The sequence below is a fragment of the Heloderma suspectum genome, chromosome 10 (assembly GCF_057233095.1).
Source record: "Heloderma suspectum isolate Gila_16-S chromosome 10, 16-S_ref, whole genome shotgun sequence".
Classification (NCBI taxonomy): domain Eukaryota; kingdom Metazoa; phylum Chordata; class Lepidosauria; order Squamata; family Helodermatidae; genus Heloderma; species Heloderma suspectum.
Genome location: NC_139467.1, coordinates 34,120,609 through 34,144,640, shown reverse-complemented (window position 1 = coordinate 34,144,640; position 24,032 = coordinate 34,120,609). Strand labels below are relative to the sequence as shown.

The window sequence follows — 24,032 nt, the reverse complement described above, 5'->3', positions numbered from 1 at the left end:
AAGAAAGTCAAAGACAGAGATCCCTCTCAGTTTGCACGCCCAACCTCTGCAAGGGTGCTCTGAGGGTACCATGCCAAAGGGTCCCCAAAATAGCAAGTAGGATGGCCAAGTGTCCTCTTTTACAGAGGACCATCCTCTATTTGAAGGGCTGTCCAGTTTATAAAAATAAAGAAAAATGGTGTCCATAGCGGCTATGGAACACCCAAACGGGCAAATTTAGCTCGTTTGCAAGCTTTATAAACTATTTCGGGGCTGTCGTTGTTTTAGCTGCCCCACAAATTGCAGACTGTGGTGGGGACCAAAAATGGTCCCGAGACCCCCAGAAGTTGCCCACCCTTGTATTAAGTTATTATTATCATTTCTAAATGTGCATCTATACTTATTAATGCAAGTTTTATGTAAACCACTGTCATCTTTTTCTTCGGTGATGCATTTCCTTTCTTTTAGTGATTCATTAGTGCCCCCCCTACTCAGAAGTGACATTGCCAAGGCTTGTCAACTGGCCCTGGATGAAGTGGAATCAGGCTAACGGCCCCCATCATGGAACTCCCTAAATAATCCAGAGGAGCAGGCCTTCTTCTTCTTGGGTGAGCCTTTGCTCCAAATACTCTGCAACGCCTTTCTTGCCATCCTAGAAGATCCTGGAAGGAAAGCAAGTTCTCAAAGCTCCTTCATATTCCAAATTCTCCAGGCTCTGTTTTTGCACAGGAGGACATGGTCTATGCAATATTTAATAGATGCTTAAGGGTGCTTTTGGTCTGAAAAGAATGCGCGGGGCGGGGGAGAAGTGAAAAGGCAGCACAGGAGATAAACTGGGATTTATTATTTTAGTTTACTTTTGTGGTTGCAGGGGTTGTTTATGACCTTGGCCTAATAACTCACAAACCAAAATCCACATTGATCTGAGGGAAGCATTACATTATCCTTCCCTGAGTGCCCCGGAGAGTTTGCTCTCCTTTCACTCATTTCCTGTGACACGATGCCCCCCGGTTTGTAGGGTGGAGGGGCTCGATGTCTGACTGTTCTCCAAGCATATGTGCACGGCAGCAGTGTGGCATTCCTGTGTGGAGTCCTGTACGCCAAAGAGCTGGTTCACATGACCAGGCGCTTGGTTGTTCCTACACAGGGGCAATATGCCCATGAGGGTTGGTTGTTCCTACCCAGGGGCAATAGGCCTGTGAGGGTCAGAGTCTCTCCTGAATTAAGAACAGACTTCACTGTGGCCTCGTTGGATTAGAGCAATGATCTATTCTGTCCACAGCATCCTGTTCCAAACTGCAGCCACACATTCTTCAATGTTTTGCAGATAAAAATAGGGACATGCCCTTAACACCCCTATTCCCATGCCATACCATGGGTTACTGCTGAAGGTTCTTGTGATAAGAATGTAAGAAGAGCCACACTAGACATAAGCCTGAAGGCTCATCTAGTCCAGCATTCTGTTCCCACAGTGTCCAGCCAGATGCCCATGGGAAGCTCACACACAAGACATGGGCACAACAGCATACTCCTGCTCATGTTACCTATAGAGGCACCCTGCTTCAGATACTGGAGGCAGCATAGAGCCATCACGACTAGCAGGCATTGATAGCCTTCTCCTCCATGAATTTGTCTAGCCCCCTTTTAAAGCCATCCAAATTGGTGGCTATCATTACGTCTTGTGGCAGCGAATTCCACAGCTTAACGATGCACTGTGTGAAGAAGTCCTTCCTTTGATCTGTCCTGAATCTCCCACCAATAGGCTTCATGGGTCAACCCCAGGTTCTAGTATTATGAGAGAGGGAGATAAAGGTCTCCCTGTCCACTTTCTCCACACCATGCATCATTTGTACACCTCTCTTGCAGCTCCCCATATTCAACTCTAATGGCCTAATCCTCTAATGGCCTATCCAGCACTGTTTTAAAAGCTAAAATGGGTGTCATTCTTTAGGTGAAAGAGAGGAAATCTCACATGATGACTGCATGTGTGAAAAGGCACGCTAGGGGCAATGGGCTTCCCCACACGAGGCTAAAATCCTCCACCCTTACTGGGGCTTCTTCTTCAGGATTCCTTACAGGATTAAGATCACCTCCTTTACATATGTTTTTTTCCAGGAATTTTCTTTCCGGGCAAATTCTATATGTTTCATTATACAGCCATTAGATGGTGCTGCGATATAGTGGGATTCCGGAAATCACCAGAAACTTATTGCACTTCAAAGCAGGATAAGATCTCTCCTTGGGTTTTCCCCATTGAGAATAACAATGCTATAATGATCAGAAAGCACGGGAGGGGCCCTGGAGGTTGACAACATCGTGTAAAGGACCCGCAGAAAACTGTGAGTGACCAATCATGAGCGCACAATTAAAGCCTCATGTAGAAATGCCCAATCTCAACAACCTGTTGCCCATATGTTTGTGCACGTGCGACACAGCTGAAGCAAGCTCACTGCTAGTGATGCTGATGAAACTTGCAAATAATGGGTTCATAATATGAATTTTCATAGCTTGCTGTATTGGTAATTTTGATTAGATGCTGGGCACCGTTACCCTGAAATATTTAGTCTTTTTGGAATTCATTGAAAGCCTGGACCACTACTTACCAGGGTCCCCTTTGTGCCATCACATGGGCTGCAGGAGGAGGTGGAACGTAGGAAGCTACCGAGTCAGACCACCGGCCCATCTAGCCCACTGTTGTCGACACTGACTGGCAGCGGCTCTCCCAGGTTTCTGGCAGGATTCTTCCCAGCCCTACCTGTAGATGCCAGGGATCAAATCTGAGACCTTCTGCATGCAAAGCAGATGCTCTTACGACTGAGGTGCAGTCCCTGTCGGAGGGAGGGTGGCATCCAGTAGCCTCATAGCAATATGGCAGATTCTGTCATTTACCTGCTTTTGTTGACAAATTGTTTTTGGAGGTACTGGAGGCATTGGGGCAGGCCCATTTCAGGGGGTAAACAGGGGCTGGTGCACCCTGCTTTCCCAAGGAGGGCCCCTACAAGGGATCTTGCAGAGGGGCTTCAAGGCACCAGGCTAGCTCAGGGGCTGGCATGCCTGCCACACAGCCAGGTCACAGGAGGGGCCCATGTTATCGGCTCTTGCAGTGGTGGGCCCAAGTCTCCAGCCACTCCGAATGTTATCCAAGCTCACAGGCTGGGGTGGAGAATCACCCGGTAGTCAGGCTGCCCAATGATCAGATCCTGGCCCTATGAACCAATAAAAGTAATAGCTATTTATAACCCACTCCTAACTCTCTGTGCCTACCCATATTGGCACTGTTGGCACAAGATATATTTCAAGGCGTTGTCTTTCTTTTGGCCTGTGCGGTTGGCATTCATCAGGCCAGGGCAGCTACTGCAGGGTGGCCATGTGTCCTTTTCTACAGAGGACAGTCCTCTGTTTGATGGGCTGCCAGACTACTGTCCTCTATATGAAGGAGCCCTATGTTTGAAGGACTGCCCTGTCCAAGTCCAGTTTAAAGATAAAAGAACCATCAGAACTGCTGCCCATCCACAGGTAGCACCTGGACAGCAGACTGAATAGGCAGGCGCACGGCTCACCTGGTCACAATCGTCCACACCACGGTGAGATAAACTGCATTTCTCTATAAATTATAGTAATTATTTCTAAATTTGCATCGATACATATAAATTAGCATATGCTAATTTATGCAAATCACTGTCCTCCTTTTTTCTCTTTTTGGGCGATGCGTTTCCTCTTTTTTGGTGATCCGTAAGAGGCCACCCTAGGCAGTAGCCACAACGACTCATGGCCAAGATTTGATTACTTCTTAAATCAGTTCTCAAATCAGTGACTGAACCGGAATCAAATCATTTTGGAGATACTGATTAACCCAAATTTGAACGGCACCCATACGTTTTAGGGCTCAACTAAACCCTGCTTGGCTATCCTTGTACATTTCTAAGCTGTGGAGCAAGAGAGAGAGAGAATATTTCAGTCCTCCTCAACTACTAACGACATTCTATATTTCTGTGATATATATTGTAAATCTGCTTCATTTTAAATTCACAGCTAATGACTTCAGCCCCTCTTCTGCAGGAAACTCTGGAAGGTTCCGGCTTTTAAAACGGAAAAGAGTTTTTACCAACCAGAAGATTACTAGTGGTAGTGCAAAGCAAAATCTCCACTCTTGAGGCACTTAAAGTCATTGCTCAGCTTACAAATACCTTTGGAATATCATCATAATTTATCAGCAGTGAACAGGATGGGGAGAGTGTGGGAGATGATGAAGTATTTGGAGAGAGAGAGAGAGCAAAAGAGAGAGAGAGAGAGAGAGAGAGAGAGAAAGAAGGATTGCAAAAACCCTCGGGGCAGGCCTCAAGGGGTTGCACCTGGTGTTGGGCCACAGAGACAGATTGGAGATGCTGCTGGTTAGCCCTGTCATCAAAGGTAAAGCATGGCTGGGCAAATGTCGAGGGCCCACACGCTACCAGGGCCCACTGACAAGACCCCCCTGGAGTTGCTCCTCTTTTTCACCATTGCACCCTGCTTGTTCACCTGCCTCTTGCTCTAACCCAGACAGCGGTGGTGGTGAGAAGAAGGAGCAGGAGATGCCACGGCCCATCTGGCTGCCCAGCAGCCTCTGTGACCAAGCTGGTGAAGGTCGTCTCAAGTGTGTTGGAGAAACCCAGGATCGTGGTTCTGGGTGACTTTGATTTCCATGTTGAGGCTGCCTCTGGAGCCCCAGCTTAGGAGTTCATGGCCTCCATGACAACCATGGGGCCCACCCAATGAAGCAGGGCATACCTTTGATGTAATCTTTGCTTCCAGCTGTGAGATGATTGGTCTGAAAATTCAGGGTGGGAGGTCCAAATAACCGCATCATCATGGTCAGATTATTTCCTAGTGAGGCCTGAATGCATGGCATTACTTCCCTCTGTTTGAAGGGCATTCTGGTCACAGTCCGGTTTAATGATAAAGAACCATAAGAAAGGAGAGCAGCAGGGGCCTCGTAGTTGCCCATTGATCGTTAGTAGCCGGGACCGCAGACTGAGATGTAGTGAGATGTATTGTAGATGGGCGGGAGTTGCACTCATGTCCTGCTTGTGGGCTTCCCGTGAGCAGCTGGTTGGCCACTGTGTGAACAGAATGCTGGACTAGATGGACCCTGGGACTCATCCAGAATGGCTCTTATGTTCTTATGCTGGCTGGGAATGATGGGAGTTGTACTCCAGCACAGCTAGGGGGCACCAGGTTGAGGAAGGCTGGTCTATACAGAAGGTAGAGCTCTCTAGCGATTTCCTACATAAAGTGAACCCTGTCTTGGAATTACTCAGATGTCACCTCTGGTTTTCCTTGCCATCCACATCCAATATGACAGATTATCATCATCTGAACTATCTGATCAGGGACTTTAATATAACGCAATTAGGATCATGGTTTTAAGGGCATTTAGCTGAAATTCAAAGCCAGCCCTGCAGTCATTTGGCTGTGAAGGCATTGATTCTGATCCCCAGCACTCTCTCATTTTCAACAGAGTACTGTTGTAACCAGGTTAATTTCTGTTAAGCACATTAGTCAGATACTTTCTGCTGCCCAGCCAAACGATTATGTGTCTGTGGGGTTTGAACGATTATAATTGCAACCCAACAGGACACCGAACCAAAAATTATATTGAGGGGGGGGAAGTCAGGACGGGATTTAAAGAGGTATTGACCCAACAACAAAAAATATATATTTCCTGCATTTATATCCTGCCTTTTTTCCTCTTGCAAGGAACTCAAGGCGGCTTACATTATCCTCCTCCTCTCCATTTTATCCTCGTAACAACAACTCTGTGAGGTAGGTTAGGCCGAGAGTCTGTGACGGGCCCAAAGTCACCCAGCAAGCTTCCATGGCCGAGTGGGGACTAGAACCCAGATCTCCCAGCTCCCAGCCCAACACTCTCGCCACTGCACCACACTGGCTCTCTGCTCACTGTGTTCGTTTCCTCCCCTCTCAAAGTTCTTTACGATGAGGGAACCTGTGAAAGCAACCAAAAGTCTGATTTATCCAGCCATTCCCAAATGAAAAGTCAAAGGCTGGGATGGGTGAGGGAAGGGGCTTCTACTGTTTGCACAAGACTTTGCCCAAGCCCTTCTAAAGAGCTTGATGTGGCGCACTAGAGTTCATACGCGAGAGACGGGATCTTCTGTGTGGTCAGGAACTGCTGAACACTGCCTCATATGGTGAGGCACATGACTGCAGCCTCTCAATAAAGAACCCTCCGAACCCAGTGGAGGCTGGTGGCTCCGGTGTCAGCGGGGCAGTGAATCTGCTCCAGGTTTCAGCGAGAATCAGTCAGAACTCTAAAGGAGCTATCCGAGGTGCGACCTTGGATAGTTCCTTGAGTGTTCTGACTGAAACCTGGAGCGGATTCACTGCCCCGCTGACATCCGAGCCAGCAGCCTCCACTGTCCGAACCTAGGCTGACTCCGCCCACTGAGGCTGGCCACTGGATCCTTCTGGGCAGGAAGGCCCATAAAGAACTCCTTGCTGCAGCTGAGGCTTGCTTGAACGTAAAGGTCTACGTGAGCTCCGGCACATCTTGCGTTTCTGGTCTTGCGCTATGTTTCTGCCTCTGTTCCTGATTGTTCTTCAGTCCTGACTTCTGGTTCTGAGCTCCTGACTCACTCCAGACTGCTGCCTGGGCCCCAGCCCTGAGATGCATCCGTTGTGCTTCTCATACTACAGTGCAGCCTCCCCCAACCTGGTGCCTTCCCAGACATGTTGGACTACAACTCCCATCATCTCCAGCCAGGCCGGTGATGACGGGAGTCACGTAGATCAGAGAAGGCTGCTAGAATGCAGCCGCCAAGACGTTGTCGTGCCGCACTGCCAGAGATGGGGCTGGTGTCAAGGGTAGGCACGGTTGGGCACCTGCTAAGGGCCCATTGACACCTCAGCAGGGACCCACTGACAAGAGCCCCCTGGAGCGGCTCCTCCTCTTCACCACTGCAACTGGCCTGTTCCCCTGCCTCTCGCTCTGCCTGACAACGGCAGTGGTGAGAAGGAGGAGCAGCAGATGCCCCGGCCGGCTTGCTCACCGGCTCCCTGCCTGTCAAGCAAGCCAAAGGCAGCACCGATGGGAGAGAGGAGGAGGGGCAAGCGCATCTGCGACAGTGGCGGAGAGAAGGGAGGCTCACGGAGGGAGGGGCCTGTGGAGGGTGACTTGCCCAAAGGGCCTCCAAAACCTCGAGCCAGCATTGCACTAGTGTTATCATCACAGCGCTGCACTAGCACTACCATCACAGCGCTGCACTAGCACTACCATCACAGTGTTGCACTAGCGCCATCACAGGAGTTCACAGAAATGCACCAATACATTTTCTTTTTCTGTTCACATTTACTTGGATCAAGCCAGCAGCTTTTGCTATTCACGCCACTCCTGCTAGACTCCACCCTTCCAGCTCTTTCCTGCCCCTACCGTGATCCGCTTCAGGACCTACCATTAGGTCCACCCTCATATAAGAAAGAACAAGTATCAAAATCAGCATATTTGGCAGCAGCAGTAATGTTCAGTGCTGTAGCGAGTCGTTTGTATGCTTGGGGCAGGCTCTCAAATCATCCTGAATCCTTCGCAACGGTTTAAAAGAAGGATAAAGCCTTGTTTATTGTCATGGGTACAAGCTTATGTGAGCTTTAGGCCTATGGGCTCTCAACCCCCTTCTCCTCTGTTGCCCCAGTATGGCTGTGACGAAAGCAAAAGTGTTTGCTTCCGTTTTGATTAACCGCAGTTCAGCGTTACATCTGAACCCTGAACTGCGGTTAATCTTAACTATGGCTTGTTGAAAGAAACCAGCTTCATAAGTTATAGAGATTAGCGACAAGTTGGTCAGATTCAGATTCCAGTTAATCCAAAATGGAAGTGGATGCAGCCACACCAGAGGAGGAGAGGGGAGAAGCAACAGATGAGCCCGAGGAGGTCACAGGCTCCTTTCCATCATGACAAACCATGGTTTATTGTGGCCTTCCCCAACCTCCAACTTCAACTCCCATCATCCCCAGCCAGCATAGCCAGATGGCTAGGCGTGCTGGGAGCTGCAGTACATCACATCTGGAGCGCGCCCGGTTGAGGAAGGCTGGTTTATTCCGATGTCCAAACACAGCCATTGTGTTGAAATGCATCATTTCCAAAGCAATTTCCCCTTTACTTCCCCCGTTTGCCTGCTAGTTTATTCCCCTGCTGAACTAAGCATACAGTTAGGAACTTTTTCTTTCCTAGAGTTTGTCCCCTTGCCTTGTGCTCCTTATACAGGAGCATTCCCCCTCCTTTCTACTATGCCCGTCACACAGCTGAGTCTCTCACATTTTGTCAGGCTCACCGCCAGGAACACATTGCCCAGCCTGGTCAAGTCACGGCATCAGAAAAACTGACGAGCCAACTGAAATTAGCTAAAGGCAGAGTCAGGATATCTGATTTTTATAAAAATATGGCCTCATTTTATTTCATATACAAATCAGGGACATACGCAGCAATATTTGTCGAAGCCTTTCCTCAGGTTATGAAAAAGAGATGAAATATAATTTGCTATTATGGAGAACCATAAGGAAAACCTCAAAGCAGCCAAAGGATTATCATTTCACCTATATTTTTGTCTGTAAAGGGGGGGAGATGTTAAATGTACTGCCCTCTGTCAATAACCAGATTTAAACCTGATGCGTTATTCGTCTTTGTATCTGGAAAATGAATACAATTTATTTTAAATATATATAACTAAATCATCATCGTCATCGACAGGTCATGTTGGTCCTTAGCAGCTAGAGGCCCCAAGGCCAAATCTGACCCCTTATGAAGCTTGGCCCACCAATTTCAAAGCCAGAAGCAAGAGAAACATATAGAGGATGAATAACTGTGACCACAAAACTTGCTGCCAATCTGCCTTGGGGAAGGCCTTCCCCCCATCCTCCCCCACACACACAGATAGCCCTCCCATGAATCTAGCTGCTGATCAGACATATATATATATGGCTTGAGAGGAGTATATAAAGCCCCTTAACAATGGAGTAGGTCTCATAGCACGCACTAGAGGGCCCTGGTACAAATCCTCTTGCAGCAACTCATCCAGGGATAATCGCACCTTGATTATAAGGTTGCCAGGTAGACAGAAATCTACCTGTCTGGCTAGAATACCATTCTCAAGCCCAGATACCCATCCTCAAGAATAAACGCTGAGCAAAGTGTGAGCATTTTGGTGGCGACTAGAGCTGAATATCTTTGCAGCAGTGCGCTGGCGGGGCTGATATTTCCACTTACTTTTCAGTTTTGCTGGGGCTTTCATTGTGCAACCGCCCTGCCTCCTTCATAGAATTTTACAGGTGGTTCAGGCAATGTCCCTTTGTTTCCCACCACTTCTTCCGTCTTTTTGCCACAGAAAATTTGTTATGGGAGTAAAGATGGAGTGGCTGCCCAAGGCCTTGTGATTATTAGCCCTGAAAGCACCCCCGTTTCACCAAAAGGTGGCTGCAGAAAAGCTAGTTCGGGAGAGCAAAGGCCATTATGAGTGGAGCAAGGATTTTGCTACAGCCATTCAGTACAAATATAATGAATGAAAGCTGGGGCAGTGAATGGGGGAGCGGGAGAGATTTGAGGAGAGCGTCACGACCGCCTGATACCCCTTGGAGTAGCCTTCCCCATTCTGGTGCCCTACAGAGCTTGGGACTATAACCTCCAGCATTCCAACCACTGGCTATGCTGGCTGGGGCTGATGGGAGCTGAAGTCCCAAACCTCTGGAGGGCACCTGGTTGTGGACAGCTGCCTTGAAGTTAACCCCAGTTGCACTCAAGGGTGGCTTGTTTTGGCTGTCCTGTGGAGGCCATGAGCTGCAGGCTCCAAGCTGTAGGCCTGTGGGCACCAATGTGCCCACAGACACCTCTCTCGGTGCCCACCAGGCTCCCTGCCTCTCCTGATTTTTACTTAAGCTTTGTAAAGATTATTGGGTGTTTTGTTTCGTTTCGTTTTTCAGTGAGAGGCTGGCGTACTGAAAAGCAAAAGGCTTCCCTCCGGTGTCACCTTTATTTGGAGTGTTGCTGTGTTTTGGAGTTCACACCCCACCTCTGCCTTGTACTTAGGCTCTCGGGCAAATTATTTTTCCTTTAGTATCACCACTTTGCCTTCTGGGAAAGGAGTGGTTTGTAAACAACCATGTCACCATGGCAGCACATTTTTGAATGGGTAAGCACCACCACCTTCTCAGCCATTATTTGATCGTGCCCATGGTTAGGGACCCCTTTAGGTTCATGCCTGCGGCCCCTGGAACCTATGTCTTTCAAATGTCTCTCTTTGCTTGACTTCAGGCCTGGCGTCAGTGGTGGCCATGGGCAGGTGGCTGCTGAGAGCCCAGCGGGTCACAAGGACCCATGCCAGCCCCTGCCATTGCCACCATCCTCCTCCTCACCCCCTCAGCCGGCCCCACTCTGCCAGCCAAAGGGAGTGCCACACCCCAGCCTGCAGGCACTCCCATTATTATTTTTTTTTAAGACTGCCCTGTGCCCTCACTGGCTGAGTCCTCCCCAAAGACAGCATCTGCATGGTTCAGAGCACTGCTCCTCAATATGTGTGGGTTTTTTCTTTGAAATTGGAGATGGAGGAAGAAGCTACACACACACACACACACCCCAGTAAACAACAGGAGGGAGGGAAATTCCGTGGGCGGCTTCAGGAGGGCTTCTGCAGGTAGGCAGATGGGCACGGGGGCTCTGGTCATGGCAGGCAGGCATCAGGTGGGTGGGCTTCAGTGGCAGGTAGCGGCGCTTCAGTGGGCATGCATGGGCTTTGTCGGCAGCAGGTGCAGGGGTCTTCTGCAGTCCGACGGTGGGCTTGGGCAAGCAAGAGGATGCGGGGCTTTGTGGCAACGTGGGCCCATCGGCACCACTATGTCAAGAACCCAGTGGCACCTGCTACTGGCCCTGACTGATCTGTATGTTTTCAAACTGTGAGTTGATTGATTGAGTAACTTGTTAATTGACTTGTAGATTAATTCATTTTGCTGGTTTATCAGTTGGTTACTCGATTTGCTCATCCTTACTGATTGATTGACCGGTTTACAGGGATACGGTTGACTAATGGAAATACTGTAGGATTAATTGTACTGCTGAATGGTTTACTTGCTGAATAATTGAACTCGAATTGCTGAACTAAGTGCATTGCATAATACTGTTAGGTGTTAGTGCTTGATTATTATCTATCAGTTTTGTTATTATTCTTAAGGAGGGACAAGAGAAAGAAGGACATAATGGAAAAGAGCCAGAATAGCCTATATCCAGTCCCACCCCCCTTTACTGGTAGTCCAACAGATGATTGCGCTGTTTGACTTAGGGTGCAATCCTATGCAAGTTTAGACAGAAAAAAGTCCTACAACTCCCAGCATTCCATCTAAACTTGCATAGGATTGCACCCTTAGGCTGCAAACTTAGACACACTGACTGGGAGTAATTCTAGGATTGCACTGTTAGATATTAGTCCTGTTGAATTCTCCTCTTACATGAAAGGTCTTAAAGAAAATGTCTCTGGTTGAATCCAAATGCCCAGAACAACATGTAGACCGGAAAATGTATTCTCTTGATTAAAGATAGCTTTAGCAATGAACAATTTTGGTTGTACACTGGATGGTTATTATAGGTTTTGATATATATTTTCAGAACGACCATCCTCAAAAGGACCATCTGCACATCCTTAGAGGCACTCTGTCCTTAGGTGCATTTGCTGAAAATCAGAATTAGTTTCTGGGAGAATGCACTGCAAATGTTTAAAGGCTTTTAAAAAAAATGTGGCCATTAAAAAAATATTTTCTTTCTAGAGGAAAGACAGTCTGCATGTGCTTGGAGGTGCTGTGCCCTTGATTCTCTTGGAAAAGAAAAGGTGGCTGTCCTATCAGATGGTCACAATCTACTCCAATACCTCTGCGGATGAATGTTTAGAACTATACTGCCATCACATGTTCTCATGCTAACATAGCTTGGTGCAAAGACAGGATGAATTTGCATGGGTAATGCATTTTACCCAGTGGAATATACACGATTTCCCCCTGAAAATTTGAAAGCTAGCATAAGCACTCTCTCTAACAGCAAACTCAATGCTCCCATGCTGACAAAACTGGAACTAGAACAAGGCCACTGGGAAACCAGGAGGTATCCCTGTGGTCAGGTAAAAAACACAAACTTTGTTTGTTTTGTTTAAACAAAGGGGGAAACACTAACCCCCCAAAACCAGCCCAATACTCCTCTTGACTAGCCAGGCCACCACAGCAGCCATGATGTGACTAGCCACATCCTCCATTTTGTGGTGGTGCCCACAGCAGTTTCCCAAATTCTCAGATGTGCCCACCAGTCCAAAAAGTTTGGGGATCCCTGCTCTAATCTATCAGAGCAAGTTAATTTAAAGTAATTACTGGACTTTTTCATGAAGGACAAATTTTAGTTATGGTTTTTATGTTAAATTAGAACTGGGAAGCCTGATTACTCATGTTTTATGTCCCTGGGTTAGACATTTTTTTGCTTTTGTATTGTTTGCAATGGCCTATGGCTATAATCAATAACTATTTTGTAAGATGTTCATTATATGTGCCAAACACATTGTCTGTGCATTTTTCCCTGTTGTGTGAATGTATAAGTATAGAGGGCCAGGACTGGTAATCTGCTGCCCAAGAAGGCAGGAGTAGATTTAAGGGCTTACTTTACTGGAGGAGAGTTTTCAACTGAACATTAGGAGAAACATCTTGATGGTAAGTGCAGTTGAATAAAGAAGCTGATTACCTAGAAAGGTGGTGAGCTCTCCCTCGCTGGAGATATTGAAGCACAGACTTGACAGCCATCTGGGATGTTCGTGCTCTGTCTTTCCTGCATTGAGTGGGAGTTGGACTAGATGGTCACTGCAAGAGCCTCTCCAGTTCCCTGGTTCTATATAGATAACAGCCTGTCCGCCATGAAGCAGTGCTCAATGCCTTATCCAGTTACTATCTCTAAGGCTGACCTACCCAACAGAGTTGTTGTGACGATAAAATGGGGGAGTATGTTGTCCTGAGTTCCTTAGAAGAAACCCAGGATTCTTTAAAAAAAAATTAATTAATTAATGGACACACACATCCCCACACAATTTGAAGTACAAGAAGTGGGCCTCCTGTTCCAATATGACAGCCCTGGATTTATCTGTTCTTTTCCTAATGTGTGTGGCGCAAAGTGGTGGGCGGCAGTATTGCAACCGAAACTCTCCCCACCACCCGAGTTCGATCCCAGCAAAAGCTGGGTCTCGGGTAGCTGGCTCAGGTCGGCTCAGCCTTCCATCCTTCCGAGGCCGGTAAAATGAGCACCCAGCTTGCTGTGGGAAAGGTAGTCACAACTGGGGACGGCAATGGCAAACCACCCCAATACAATCTGCCATGAAAACACCTGCGCGTGCGGCGTCCTGCTAGGAGTCAGTAATGACCCAGTGCTTGCACAGGAGGACCCCTTCTTTCCTTTTCCTAATGCAATCCACACTCTCACAGTGCAACCTTGTATATGTCTACTCTGAAGTAAGTCCCATTCAGTTTAATGGGACTGATTCCCAAGCAAGCAAGTAGGACTGGAGCGAAACATCCTTTCTTCTTTTACCTCCCGCCTTCTCTCACCACCACTGTCCGGAGAGGTAGCCGCCTTTGATGAAGTGGGCAGGGCCCACGAAAGCTGATGCCAGAATAAAAGGGCGAGTCTTTAAAATGCCACAAGAGTCTTCGTTGTTTCCATCACCACTCAGCGAGTTTTCTTTTGCCTTTGGAGTTGTTGTTTTGTTCTGCAATTCCCTTCCCGGCCTTGTGGCGGCGTTGCAGCGCAGCTGTCATAAGTGACGGCCGTCCACGACGGCGGCAGCGACTGCGCATGCGTCTTCTCGTGGTTCCCGCCCCTTCCCTTACGCCCGCGTTCCTCTCTATGGTTTGCGCCGTCGCTTTCTCCCTAGACGTTCGCTCTCTCTCGCTCCCCGCACCGCCTTCGCCGCCCTACGTCACTAGAAAGCGACGGAAGCGGAGGGAAAGGCAGGAAGTAAGTGTTCAGAGTTTACTAAAACAGCGAGAAGATGGCTGCGGCGGCGGAGAGTGGTGCTTCTTCGCCTGAGACGGTGAGAGGAATGGAAATGCGGGCAGGAAAGACCAGCAACTAAAGGGAAGGCGGGCGGCTACACGACTTAGGACAGCCTTCCCCAACCCGGGGCCTTCCAGGTGTGTTGAACTACAACTCCCATGCTGGCTGGGGATGATGGGAGCACATCTGGAGCGCCCCGTGCTGGGATGATGGGAGCGCATCTGGAGCGCCCCGTGTTGGGGTAGGCAAGTGTCTCAGAAGGGGGGCAAGGGATTTGATGTAGTGGCTCGGAGGGTGGGTAAGGGGCGGTCACATCCGGGCATGAGTTGATGCTGAAGATCTGTCTGTGGGGGCCGGCGGAGAGCACCTGTTCCTTTTCACCTTTCTAGCCAGTGCAGTAGCTAAGTAATCAGTATAACGCGGAAGACAGAGAAGGGGAAATGGCTCTGCGTTTGTCAGGGACGACTATTGTTAGTAGAAAATGCTAGTTTCATCTTCTCTGTAACTATCTGAATTTTTGTGTGTGCTGCTTGATTCTGGACTGAGGAGGAAGATCTGCCTCATGAAGTGTCAGGGATCGTGAGTGGGGAAAGATTCTTCTCAAGCAGACCCATCTGCCCCTTTTCAGGTTGCTGTGTATTGTTGGCACTGAGGACCATTTTCAGGGGTGTTTTGGCTTTCTTCTGTTCCTTCCATGGGATCCATAAAACTCCACTGGATTAGATCCTTCCTGGGGGGGGGTTTACAGACTTCCTACCATCTGGAGGGTGGTGGAGGGCAGAGGTTAAGTGTAACTATCGCCTTTGAACTACTTGTCCTCCTGTTATTGTTACAGATGAGGAAAGCTTAAGCAGGCTCACTAAAACATACCTTGGAAGCCTCTGCCCTTGTGAAAATATGTGTTTAATGCCACTTAGATCTCTAAATATAATTGGCTCAGGTGCTGAGAGAAACTGCACTGTGTATCGTGATACTTAATGCTTAATTTCAAAAGCAAATTTTTATCTTATATGTGTGGGTGACATTCCAGGCCACTTCTGACACCTCAGAAGATACCATGACAGCAGAAGAGGTAGCTGCACAGAAGAGAGAGGAGCGACTTAGAAAATTCCGAGAGCTTCATTTAAAAAGGGTAGGATCTCCTGTTATGGTATTAGTACTTAAGGGTCTGGTTGCTGCTTACTAACTGGGGTATGCATGTGGCAGTAACCCAGTTTGCAGATTCATATGTAACAGAATTGCTCAGTGGGGGTTTCTTGCTGCCATATTGAGAGATATAAAACCATGTATTCTGGCCTTGTCTTTAAAAACAAAGATTGCCTTATTAGTATAATGCCAGTTTGGTATTTGATAGACTTCCAGTGATGTCTACAGGAAATTTAACTTTAGTTATTGATTTGATTTGCTTTGGATTTGGGGCAGCTTATAGCAGTTTTCCTAAAAGTTAATAGTCCTGTTTCCTAGAGACTCACAATCTAAGGAAATCAAATTGTTTAAAGGATAAAAGAAGCCAAATGAAATAAAAATGACTTTGTAAACCTAAATTCTTTTTAAAAGGGGAATCATCCAATTTCCCAATCCCTTTCCTTGTTTCTTGTGTCCTTTTGGATTGTGAGCCAGAGAACAGGAACTGTCTAATTGTTGATTCTTGTAAGCCGCTCTGGGAGTGTTTTGACCAAAGAGTGGAATATAAGTGCATTGAATAAATAATAAATAAAACATACCACACCACATAAGGAATTGTCCAGTCATCTAAAGTATCGTGCTTTTTGCAGGGAGACACCTGCTAAATGCCTGTTTGTTAGGGGTGCTGCTAGATGGACTAGGTGGGGAGCAGAGCTCAGTCCTAGGTATGATGGTGTGTCTGAAGCTCTGCCCAGGAGGAAAGAAGTAGATTATTGCTTCCCACATTTTGGAAGGCCGTTTCTCTGTGCCAATAGCACCAACTATCAGTGGCAGCTGTTGGAAAAAGTGCTGAAGAATGGGGTGGGAATGGGAAACATAACTAAGTGCCAGGCATGGTGGGAATTGCATAGTATTGAGGGTGTGAAAGAGAAATACATATCTGATGTTGGAGCCCTTGCAATCATTTCAACAAAGTGAAGTCACAGCACTGCAGTTATGCAAATTCAGATTAGACAAGAGCTCTCGTGGTCTGAATTCAAAGTGTGATTCTTATTTCCAAAAGTTTTGGAAGTCCCTCTGCCTCCTGAAAATTATACTATCCACCACATCTATTATGTGAATGCTTTCCTAAATCCTCAGCATGTATTATGATGAGGATCTTATAAAGACACAATAGACAACTGGAAAATGGGCATTATGAGCGTATTTGCACATACTGTTCTGCATGTTTGGTGTTTCAATAGTTAGTAGATGATCAATTCTTTCTCTTTCTAAAGAACATTAGGTTCAGTGCAGCTCTTTCCCAATTCATTACCGCTGTTCAGATTTGCTCATTACTGATAACAGGGGAGATAATAATGTCTTTCTGGTTCATTGTTTTCTAAAAGAATGAAGCCCGCAAGTTGAATCACCAGGAAGTTGTGGAGGAGGATAAAAGGCTGAAGTTGCCAGCGAACTGGGAAGCAAAAAAGGCTCGTTTAGAATGGGAACTGAAGGTGGAAGAAAAGAAAAAGGTAAATGAGCAGGCAGAGGATAATCAATCTGACACTTCCCATCAGGCCAGTCAGAATAATGCATCCTCCACCTATGTCCCAAAGCTGTATCCCAAAAGAGACCTAAAGCATGCTGTGGGCCCATGTAACCCCTAATCTTCATATATTCCCACTAGCAGAGCAGTGAGCTTTGCCAAATAGAACATTTTATCGCTTACAACCTGATCCTATGCGTCTTTACTTGAAAGTAAATCTACCTCTTCTTAGTGGGACTTGCATCAAAATATGCACCCTTTTATATTGTGCTTTAGAATGTTCATAGCACATGGCATACATTACCCCAGTAATCTTCGTAACAACTCTGTAAAGTTTTATCCCCATGTTGTAGACAGGGAACTTTCTTAAGACCAAGAAAAAGACAAGACAGCTGTATGAAAAGAAGACTACATCCTTTATTTCTGACACATTCCAAGGACTTCAGAAATTTGAAATTAACAAAAAATAAAACCACATGAAATACACTTTTAAAAAGTTAAATTATTTATAACATTTGGTATGTGTCTGTGGTTTCATTCTCATCAAAACCATAATTACCTAATGCCATATGCTTGCCCAAGACAACCTCGTGAGTCTCTGGCTAGGTGACATTTGAGCCATGAACTTTGTAGCTCACACTCTTCACTGGGATCTTTTCAGCAGATGTGAAAGGAGGCTGGAGCTATCATCCACAATTATTAGAAGAGAAAAATCAACACCCACTCACAAGTAACTGTGTGTAGGATTGCAGCTTTAATTACAGTTAGGACGCACTTTATCTTAGGAAAGTTTACTGTGACAAAGAATGAGAAACTGTGTTTTAAACTACTAAAACCTGCTTACTATATACTAGGAGTGTGTGGCAAAAGGAGAAGATTACGAGAGAGTGAAGCTGTTAGAAATCAGCGCAGAGGATGCAGAACGATTTGAGAGGAAGAAGAAGAAGAAAAATCCTGATAATGGGTTTTCAGGTAAGAATGAAAAGTTTCCCTCCATCTATTCCAGACATTCATAGAATCATAGAGTTGGAAAGAGCCATTTAAGCATAGTAGAAGCTTTCCTTTTTTCAACAGGCTGTCTAATAAAAGGTTTCCTGTTCAATAACTGATTTATTTGCTCCATAGATTATGCAGCTGCTCAGTTAAGACAATACCAGAGATTGACCAAGCAGATCAGACCTGACTTGGAGAAGTATGAAAAACTGAAAGAAGAAAGGCAAGTCAGACTTCCATTTTTGCCTGTCCCATAATGTTTTGTCTGTCATGTAATCTTGTCTGCGCAGTGGAAGCCTGTGAACCAGCTTCCACATAGTCGGAAGCCTCCTGGTGACCGAAAGACCAGCTGTCAAAACTGATAGCTATACCAGTCCTGTTGGCATCACTATTGCTGTTCACTGGTCCTCCAGTGATGCCTGACTTGTCTGCTACTAGAAACAAGATGCAGCAGTGACTGAGTGGAGCACAAGTGAGCATGCAGCAGTGTTGAGAGGGCTAGAAGCGGGCTGTCAAGAAGGGAGCCTGTAGCTATTGGTTCGGCCAACTGCTGTTACAATTACCCAGAGTCTGATAAACAGGCTGCTGTGTGAACCTCACTTCAGTCACTAAGTACAATCTCACTAAGGCTGTCATGTGATTCTATTGGTTTACTTGAACTATAGCTGGTGTATTACAGGGCTGTCCAGTCTCTTTCAGCCTGAGGGCCAAATGCAGTTTCTGAGAAGCTCTTGAGGGCTGCATTCCAGTGATAGGCAGGGCTGAAGGCAAAGGGGCGGGCCCGTTGTATCAGCATATTTTAGCTTAAAGCTCTTGTGTCCAGTAACTAGGCTTATGGAGTGGCATTTCAACCTTTCAGAATGGGGAAGAAATTGCATAAAAGATGGGAAACCACCAAATGATAAGTGGCTGGCAGGGGGAGCGGGAACAACCTGGTGACATTGAGAAGGGGGTGCAGTCATATGAGGAACCCTGGAGGGCCAGATTTGCACTCCACGCAGGCCGTATTTGTCCCCCAGGCCTGAGGTTCTACACACCTGGTGTATTATAACACAGAAGGGTCTCTGTCAACAGAAGGTGTTAGTCAGCTGTGTCTAAGGCAGAGCCGTAGAAATAATTTGCACCAGAAGCAGTTTTTTTTTAATGTGGAAAACTGACAAACTACTTCACATATATGCAGTAGAAGGCATTTTGGAGAGCCAAAGTCTAACAGTTAACCATGTTGCTGTAGCAGTAAAGACAAAGTGTTGTGGCAGATTCATGGCAGAGCTTTGTAGGCAAAATTGGATTTCTTGCCCATGAGAGTCAGACCACAATAAACCAGCTGCCACAGCTCCTTCTGAGGAGCCAAAGTTCTAAATACTCTGTTACAAAATGGCCATCTAGGTTCCACAATCTTACGGGTTCTGTGCCTCTTTCTTTCTCATGAGGAGTAGGAAGATGTCTATAGGAAGGCAAAAATGGAAATTGACAGATCGTTATTTGAATTTTATTTTGTCAAGAATTAGGGGCAGGGGAGGGGATACTCTACAAAAGTGAAGTGTGTAAATAAGATATTGCTGTGCAATCTGGAAGAAGGTAATAAGATTAGATTAGGCTTTGGTTTGTATGCCACCTTTATAGAGAAAAAAAATATTCAAAGCTGCTCATAACATGCAAAATGATGGAGACAGTGGTTTCTGGAGGGTTGTTTTCAGGTCACGTGAATCCTTGTGAAATTTAGAATTTTAGCCACTTAGTGTAATAATTATTTCCAGATGGGTATCTTCTGCACTCAGCAACACAAGTTATAATAAGCATTATTATTTTGCTTAAATGATATGAGCATTTGTTTATCTGTTGCTCTATGCAGATAAACCTCTACTAATTGGAACACAGATCAATGCGGCTATAGTGTCTGTCGCACCTTCTGTTAATTCTTTGCATTTTCCAATGGATCAGTAAATGCGGTTACTAGTTTCAGTTGAAGAATCTCTTGTCCTGTATTCCATGAGCAGAGAGATGTTGAACATGAAATCTAGAATAAATTTACAGATGTATTGCTAATGATATTAAAGTTTCACTATTCTCCCCACCCCAACTGCAATATTCAGTGGTGAAGAGTTTTACCCAACTTCAAATAGTCTTCTCCATGGAACTCATGTGCCGTGTAAAGAAGGGGTTGACAAAATGGTTTCTGATCTGGAAAAACAGTAAGTAACAAAAGTTCTTAATGGCTCTTAAAACTGATTGGTGTTTGACCATCTTTAATTTCTTGAGCTTCTTCCATATGGTGCCCCAAACATTGAGATTGCTCAGTAGGACCTACTCCAGGTTCCATCCTTTGCAGACATTATATTCATGCTTAACTAGGAGCAGAGTTTTTTCCGTCATGGCCCCAGGTTTACTGGTGCCCATCCTGGAAGGTCCATGCATCTTGCCTTCGTGTTATTTTTCAAAGGCAATTAACGCATTTTATAATGGCCTCTTTGCTGGCCCAAACTTTCTCTCTCTGTTTTTTATGGATTGATCTTATGACAGCTGCTTTGATTCTTTAATTGTAAAGAATCACTTTAATTCTTTCTTGTAAACTACTTTGTAGCTGAAAAGTACTCTATGAAATCAAATTTGTCCCAGAACAGATATCCTCAGTTGGCAGAAATAGATTGGCGGGAAGGAGAGGAAGGAGCAGTGGGAGAGAACATGATGTTGCTGGATCTAATTGAGTTCTCTACCTCCTCCCACCCCACCCCGGGACACTGCCTTTTGCTCTGCAGGGCTAATATTGGCTGGAATGGGCCAGCTAGCCAGCCCAAAGAATTCAGTTTGTCTTCATATGTACCCAGAAGAGTTAACATCTCTTAATATCATCAGAGTCAGAATAAAATATAACAGCTACATGGAAGTAGCTTCATGTGCCAAGTCTCAGTGAATCAATTTCTCTTCCAGAATCCAAAAACGTGAAAAATACAGCCGGAGACGTTCTTACAATGATGATGCAGATATTGACTACATTAATGAGAGGAATGCCAAGTTCAATAAGAAGGCTGAGAGGTTCTATGGAAAATACACTGCTGAAATTAAACAGAACCTGGAAAGAGGAACAGCTGTCTAAGTTGAAAGGTTCAGGGGGCAGGTTCACCACTATAGGCATCTGACTTGCCCAGAAATCCCCCCGTGTAAAACCTGTTTTGCAAAAAGGGCCTCAAACTTTACAACAAGCTGAAGCAAAGATGAGACTTGTTCAAGTATCTTATTCCTTTAACAAGATTACTTTTTAATTCAGTATAATAGTTCGTCATGTACAAAAATACTTGTATAACACTGGGAAACAATTTGTTTGATTTTTTGGCTGAAAACCCACCAGTGAACCTATCGCCTTTTCTTTTCACGGGGGGAAATATCTTTAGTCACAATTCCAGATAAAGCTAATTTGTTGAGTAGCTTCAGGTTTTTTTCTTTTAATGTATCTGAGGTCTCTATGAAAGTCAGTACTTTGTTGTATGGTGAAAGATTGCATTTTTACTAAAGCTCTGATGTAAAATGTCAATTATAGTGCTTTGATTAAATTATTTATCCTTTTGTGTAAAGCTATAAGATGGGCATTTTCTAGTGTCTTAATTCAGCAAACATTTTATTCATAGTTTAGCAAATCGGCTCGTGGGGTACTTACAAGCTGACCATGCTGACAAATGTGCTAGACATGTAACCCAGTAATCTTTTAAAACGGGTGGGCAGAGAATAAATTTGTGTGAATTGCAGATTAGCAAGGATTTCTGAGTCCCTGATTGTTAAACAGTAGTAGCAACAAAATTATATTTCCCACCCTAAATTTTACTGCAGAAATAAAGCAAGCGTGGGCTTACTAGGAGTAGAAGGACTGTGAGCTCCACGCAGCTCGACAACTGAAAACAAATACCTGGTCTCAGGAGTCTATAATCAGGGGTGAGGAACATGGGGCCCTCCAAATGTTATTGGACTGCAACTCCTGTCATCCCCCACCATTGACAATGCTGGATAGGGCTGATGGGAGTTACAGTCCAGCAACAACTGGAGGGCCCTGCCTTCCCCACCACTGGTCTTTTGCACCAGGCTCAGGTTGGTAGATCATGGATGTCTAGTTAGGAAGAAGACACCCAGCCCTGCTTTAAAGAGAGCTGTTTGACGTTGGGTTTTACAAGGAGGAAAAGCTCCTTAATTAGCTTAATCTGTGTCAGCATTTATCAGATCTTCTAGATTGGGGTGGGCCATATGTGTCCTTTGATGGCCTTTTGTGCGGCCCTCCATGTCTTCTGTCACTGAAATTGCAGCCAAAAGCACCAGTGCAAAAAAAGCTAGTGCTGAAGCTCTGCTCTCCCCCGCCCGCCTCCCACAAGCATAACTGTGCCATTATACCACTGCCACCGAGCAAAACTGTGCCGGTATCCTCACTGCCACCGAGCAAAACCACCAAAATTGTCAGTTTTACTGCTGAAAATAAGCTGGGATCTCTGTTGCAGGGTTCCTTCCCTGTGAGAGATGCTCCAGTCTGTGCTCTCATGGGGCTCTTGTGGGGCAGAAGGACATGCTGTCACCCTCCTGCACTACAGAGTTACTTGTATCCAGCTCTGTATTCAGAGAGCTGTGTGGGGCTCCTGTTATTGACTGCCACAGAAGAAAGTCTCAAAATTAGGTGCAACACAAAAGGTGAAATAAAGTGGAAATTCAAGGGAAACTACAGCAAAAACCCAGTTTTTGCCCTGTCTTCATTCCTTTGGATGTGTGGCCCCAACCCGTTGCCCAGTATTAAATGTGGCCATTGACTTGAAAGAAGTTGCTCAACCATGTTCAAGATGTTGTAGATATTAATACTGTTATAGCTTTAGAAATGTGTGCTATACTCTTCATGTTTATATAGACATGGCACTGAAGGACTGATTGACTTGGATATAGCACAAAGATGCAGGCACTGATCCAAAAAGATCAGTGCTCCAAATGGAGCAGACTGTTGGGGATATGTGTGAGGCAAAAACAGTTTTTCATTAAAGTTTTCTTGGGCTGCCAGCTGCAAGAATCCCTGCCTTGGATGCTTAGACTTTCCTGGCAGATCTAGCCTGCAGCTCCTTTTGATCTTATTTGCAGCCAGCTCTGGTTCACTTTTCCATAGCGATGCATGGCAGAAGTTCCCATCATCAGGGTCAGGTAAGCAAATGTTGCTTTGACTTCCCATCCTTGCTACCTAACCCAGGTGTGGGTGAGGGACTGTTGGTACTATAACACGAAGTTCAGGATTAGAACTCTGTAGAAGCCCTGTTACTTCAAAGCAGGCAAGGCTGGAACAAGGGAAGGTGTTTTCCACTGTCAAAAAGTGCAAAGTCATTGGCATAGCCCTGCCTTTGAAGAAAGTGAGAGTAACTCACTCCTGAATAACCACCCCTGAAGACGTTGGCAGACCCCAAAAGGTGGGACAAGTAGAAAAGCTGCCAAATGGGAAGCCCTCTGGCTTCTGACAGTGCCCCTTTCTGCTAGATGGGAGAATCCTCTTTATCTTATTCTATGCCTCCATGGAGACTTCATCCATATGCTTGCCAAAGAGCTGGTCTCTTCCAAATGTGGATGCAGATAGCCTGGGTTGGTTTAGACTCATTAAAGTTGAAGAGCAGAAGAGATCTCCTAGCTGCTGGAGTCGGATAGCATCAAGCCCAGACAGTGGGATGAAGTGTCCTTGAGGTAATTAAGAAAGGCAGCTGAAGTAGCTCAAACATGCTCAGAATGGAGCTTGACTAGCCAGGGTAAGGAGGATCTAAAAACAACTGTCAGGTTAGTGAGCAGAGTATTGGATGCCATGGCTCTACATAGAGCTACCTTGTTCTCGAGGACCAATAGATCCTAGGGTGAGGTGTCACCTTTCAGAGGTAAGCATAAGTCTCTAACAAGATTGGCAGCTGCCTTCTGTATCGCCAGGAATGTTGAATCCCTTGCAGGCAGAGACATAAGAGTAGATGTTTAGCAGGACCTAGCTAGGTAGAAGCCCCTTATCTGTTCTGTCCTACAATTCAGTAAAAATGTTTAAAAACCAGAATGAGAGGAAGGACAGACCTAAATCTGGGCATCTGAAGCAGAAAAAGTAGGAGGCATCTAGGACCTGGGAGCTTTGCACAGAAGGAGGAAAATGAAGGTTTTCAGGACCCTGGGAAAGACCTTAGGCAAAGCTAAGGCAGGGAAGACAAGTCAGGGTGTTTTCATCTTGTGCTTCTATGAAATCTGAAAACTGACTCCACCAATTGAAAACCAGCCTTTGAAGAAGAGACCTGCATTTGACAAGAGGTTGGTTGAAATTAGTCTTAGAGGCTTGGACTTGGTTGGGGAGAAATGGAAGGCTCTCAAAGACAA

General features: G+C 45.8%; 1 protein-coding gene across 2 annotated transcripts; it reads left to right on the top strand.

Moving 5' to 3' along the window:
- The first annotated feature begins 13,991 nt into the window (after positions 1-13,991).
- SYF2 (SYF2 pre-mRNA splicing factor) lies at positions 13,992-21,159 on the top strand. 2 transcript variants are annotated; one of them, XM_084815880.1, is made up of 7 exons: positions 13,992-14,072; positions 15,066-15,167; positions 16,549-16,674; positions 17,543-17,660; positions 17,814-17,904; positions 19,775-19,873; positions 20,610-21,159. In XM_084815880.1, the coding sequence occupies exons 1-7, from the start codon at positions 14,031-14,033 to the stop codon at positions 20,773-20,775; spliced, it is 744 nt and encodes a 247-aa protein (XP_084672006.1). In that variant the 5' UTR covers positions 13,992-14,030; the 3' UTR covers positions 20,776-21,159. The 2 variants fall into 2 exon arrangements, with proteins under 2 accessions (XP_084672006.1, XP_084672007.1); XM_084815881.1 differs by having other exon boundaries at positions 13,992-14,172.
- The last annotated feature ends 2,873 nt before the right edge of the window (positions 21,160-24,032 follow it).

What these genes read in the sequence shown, in the direction of transcription:
- SYF2 (XM_084815880.1), top strand. Translation starts at nt 14,031, where the DNA reads ATGGCTGCGGCGGCGGAGAGTGGTGCTTCTTCGCCTGAGACG. An exon ending in GAAAAACTGAAAGAAGAAAG is followed by an intron (nt 17,905 to 19,774) that starts GCAAGTCAGACT and finishes TGCAATATTCAG; the next exon opens with TGGTGAAGAGTTTTACCCAA. An exon ending in GTTTCTGATCTGGAAAAACA is followed by an intron (nt 19,874 to 20,609) that starts GTAAGTAACAAA and finishes TTTCTCTTCCAG; the next exon opens with AATCCAAAAACGTGAAAAAT.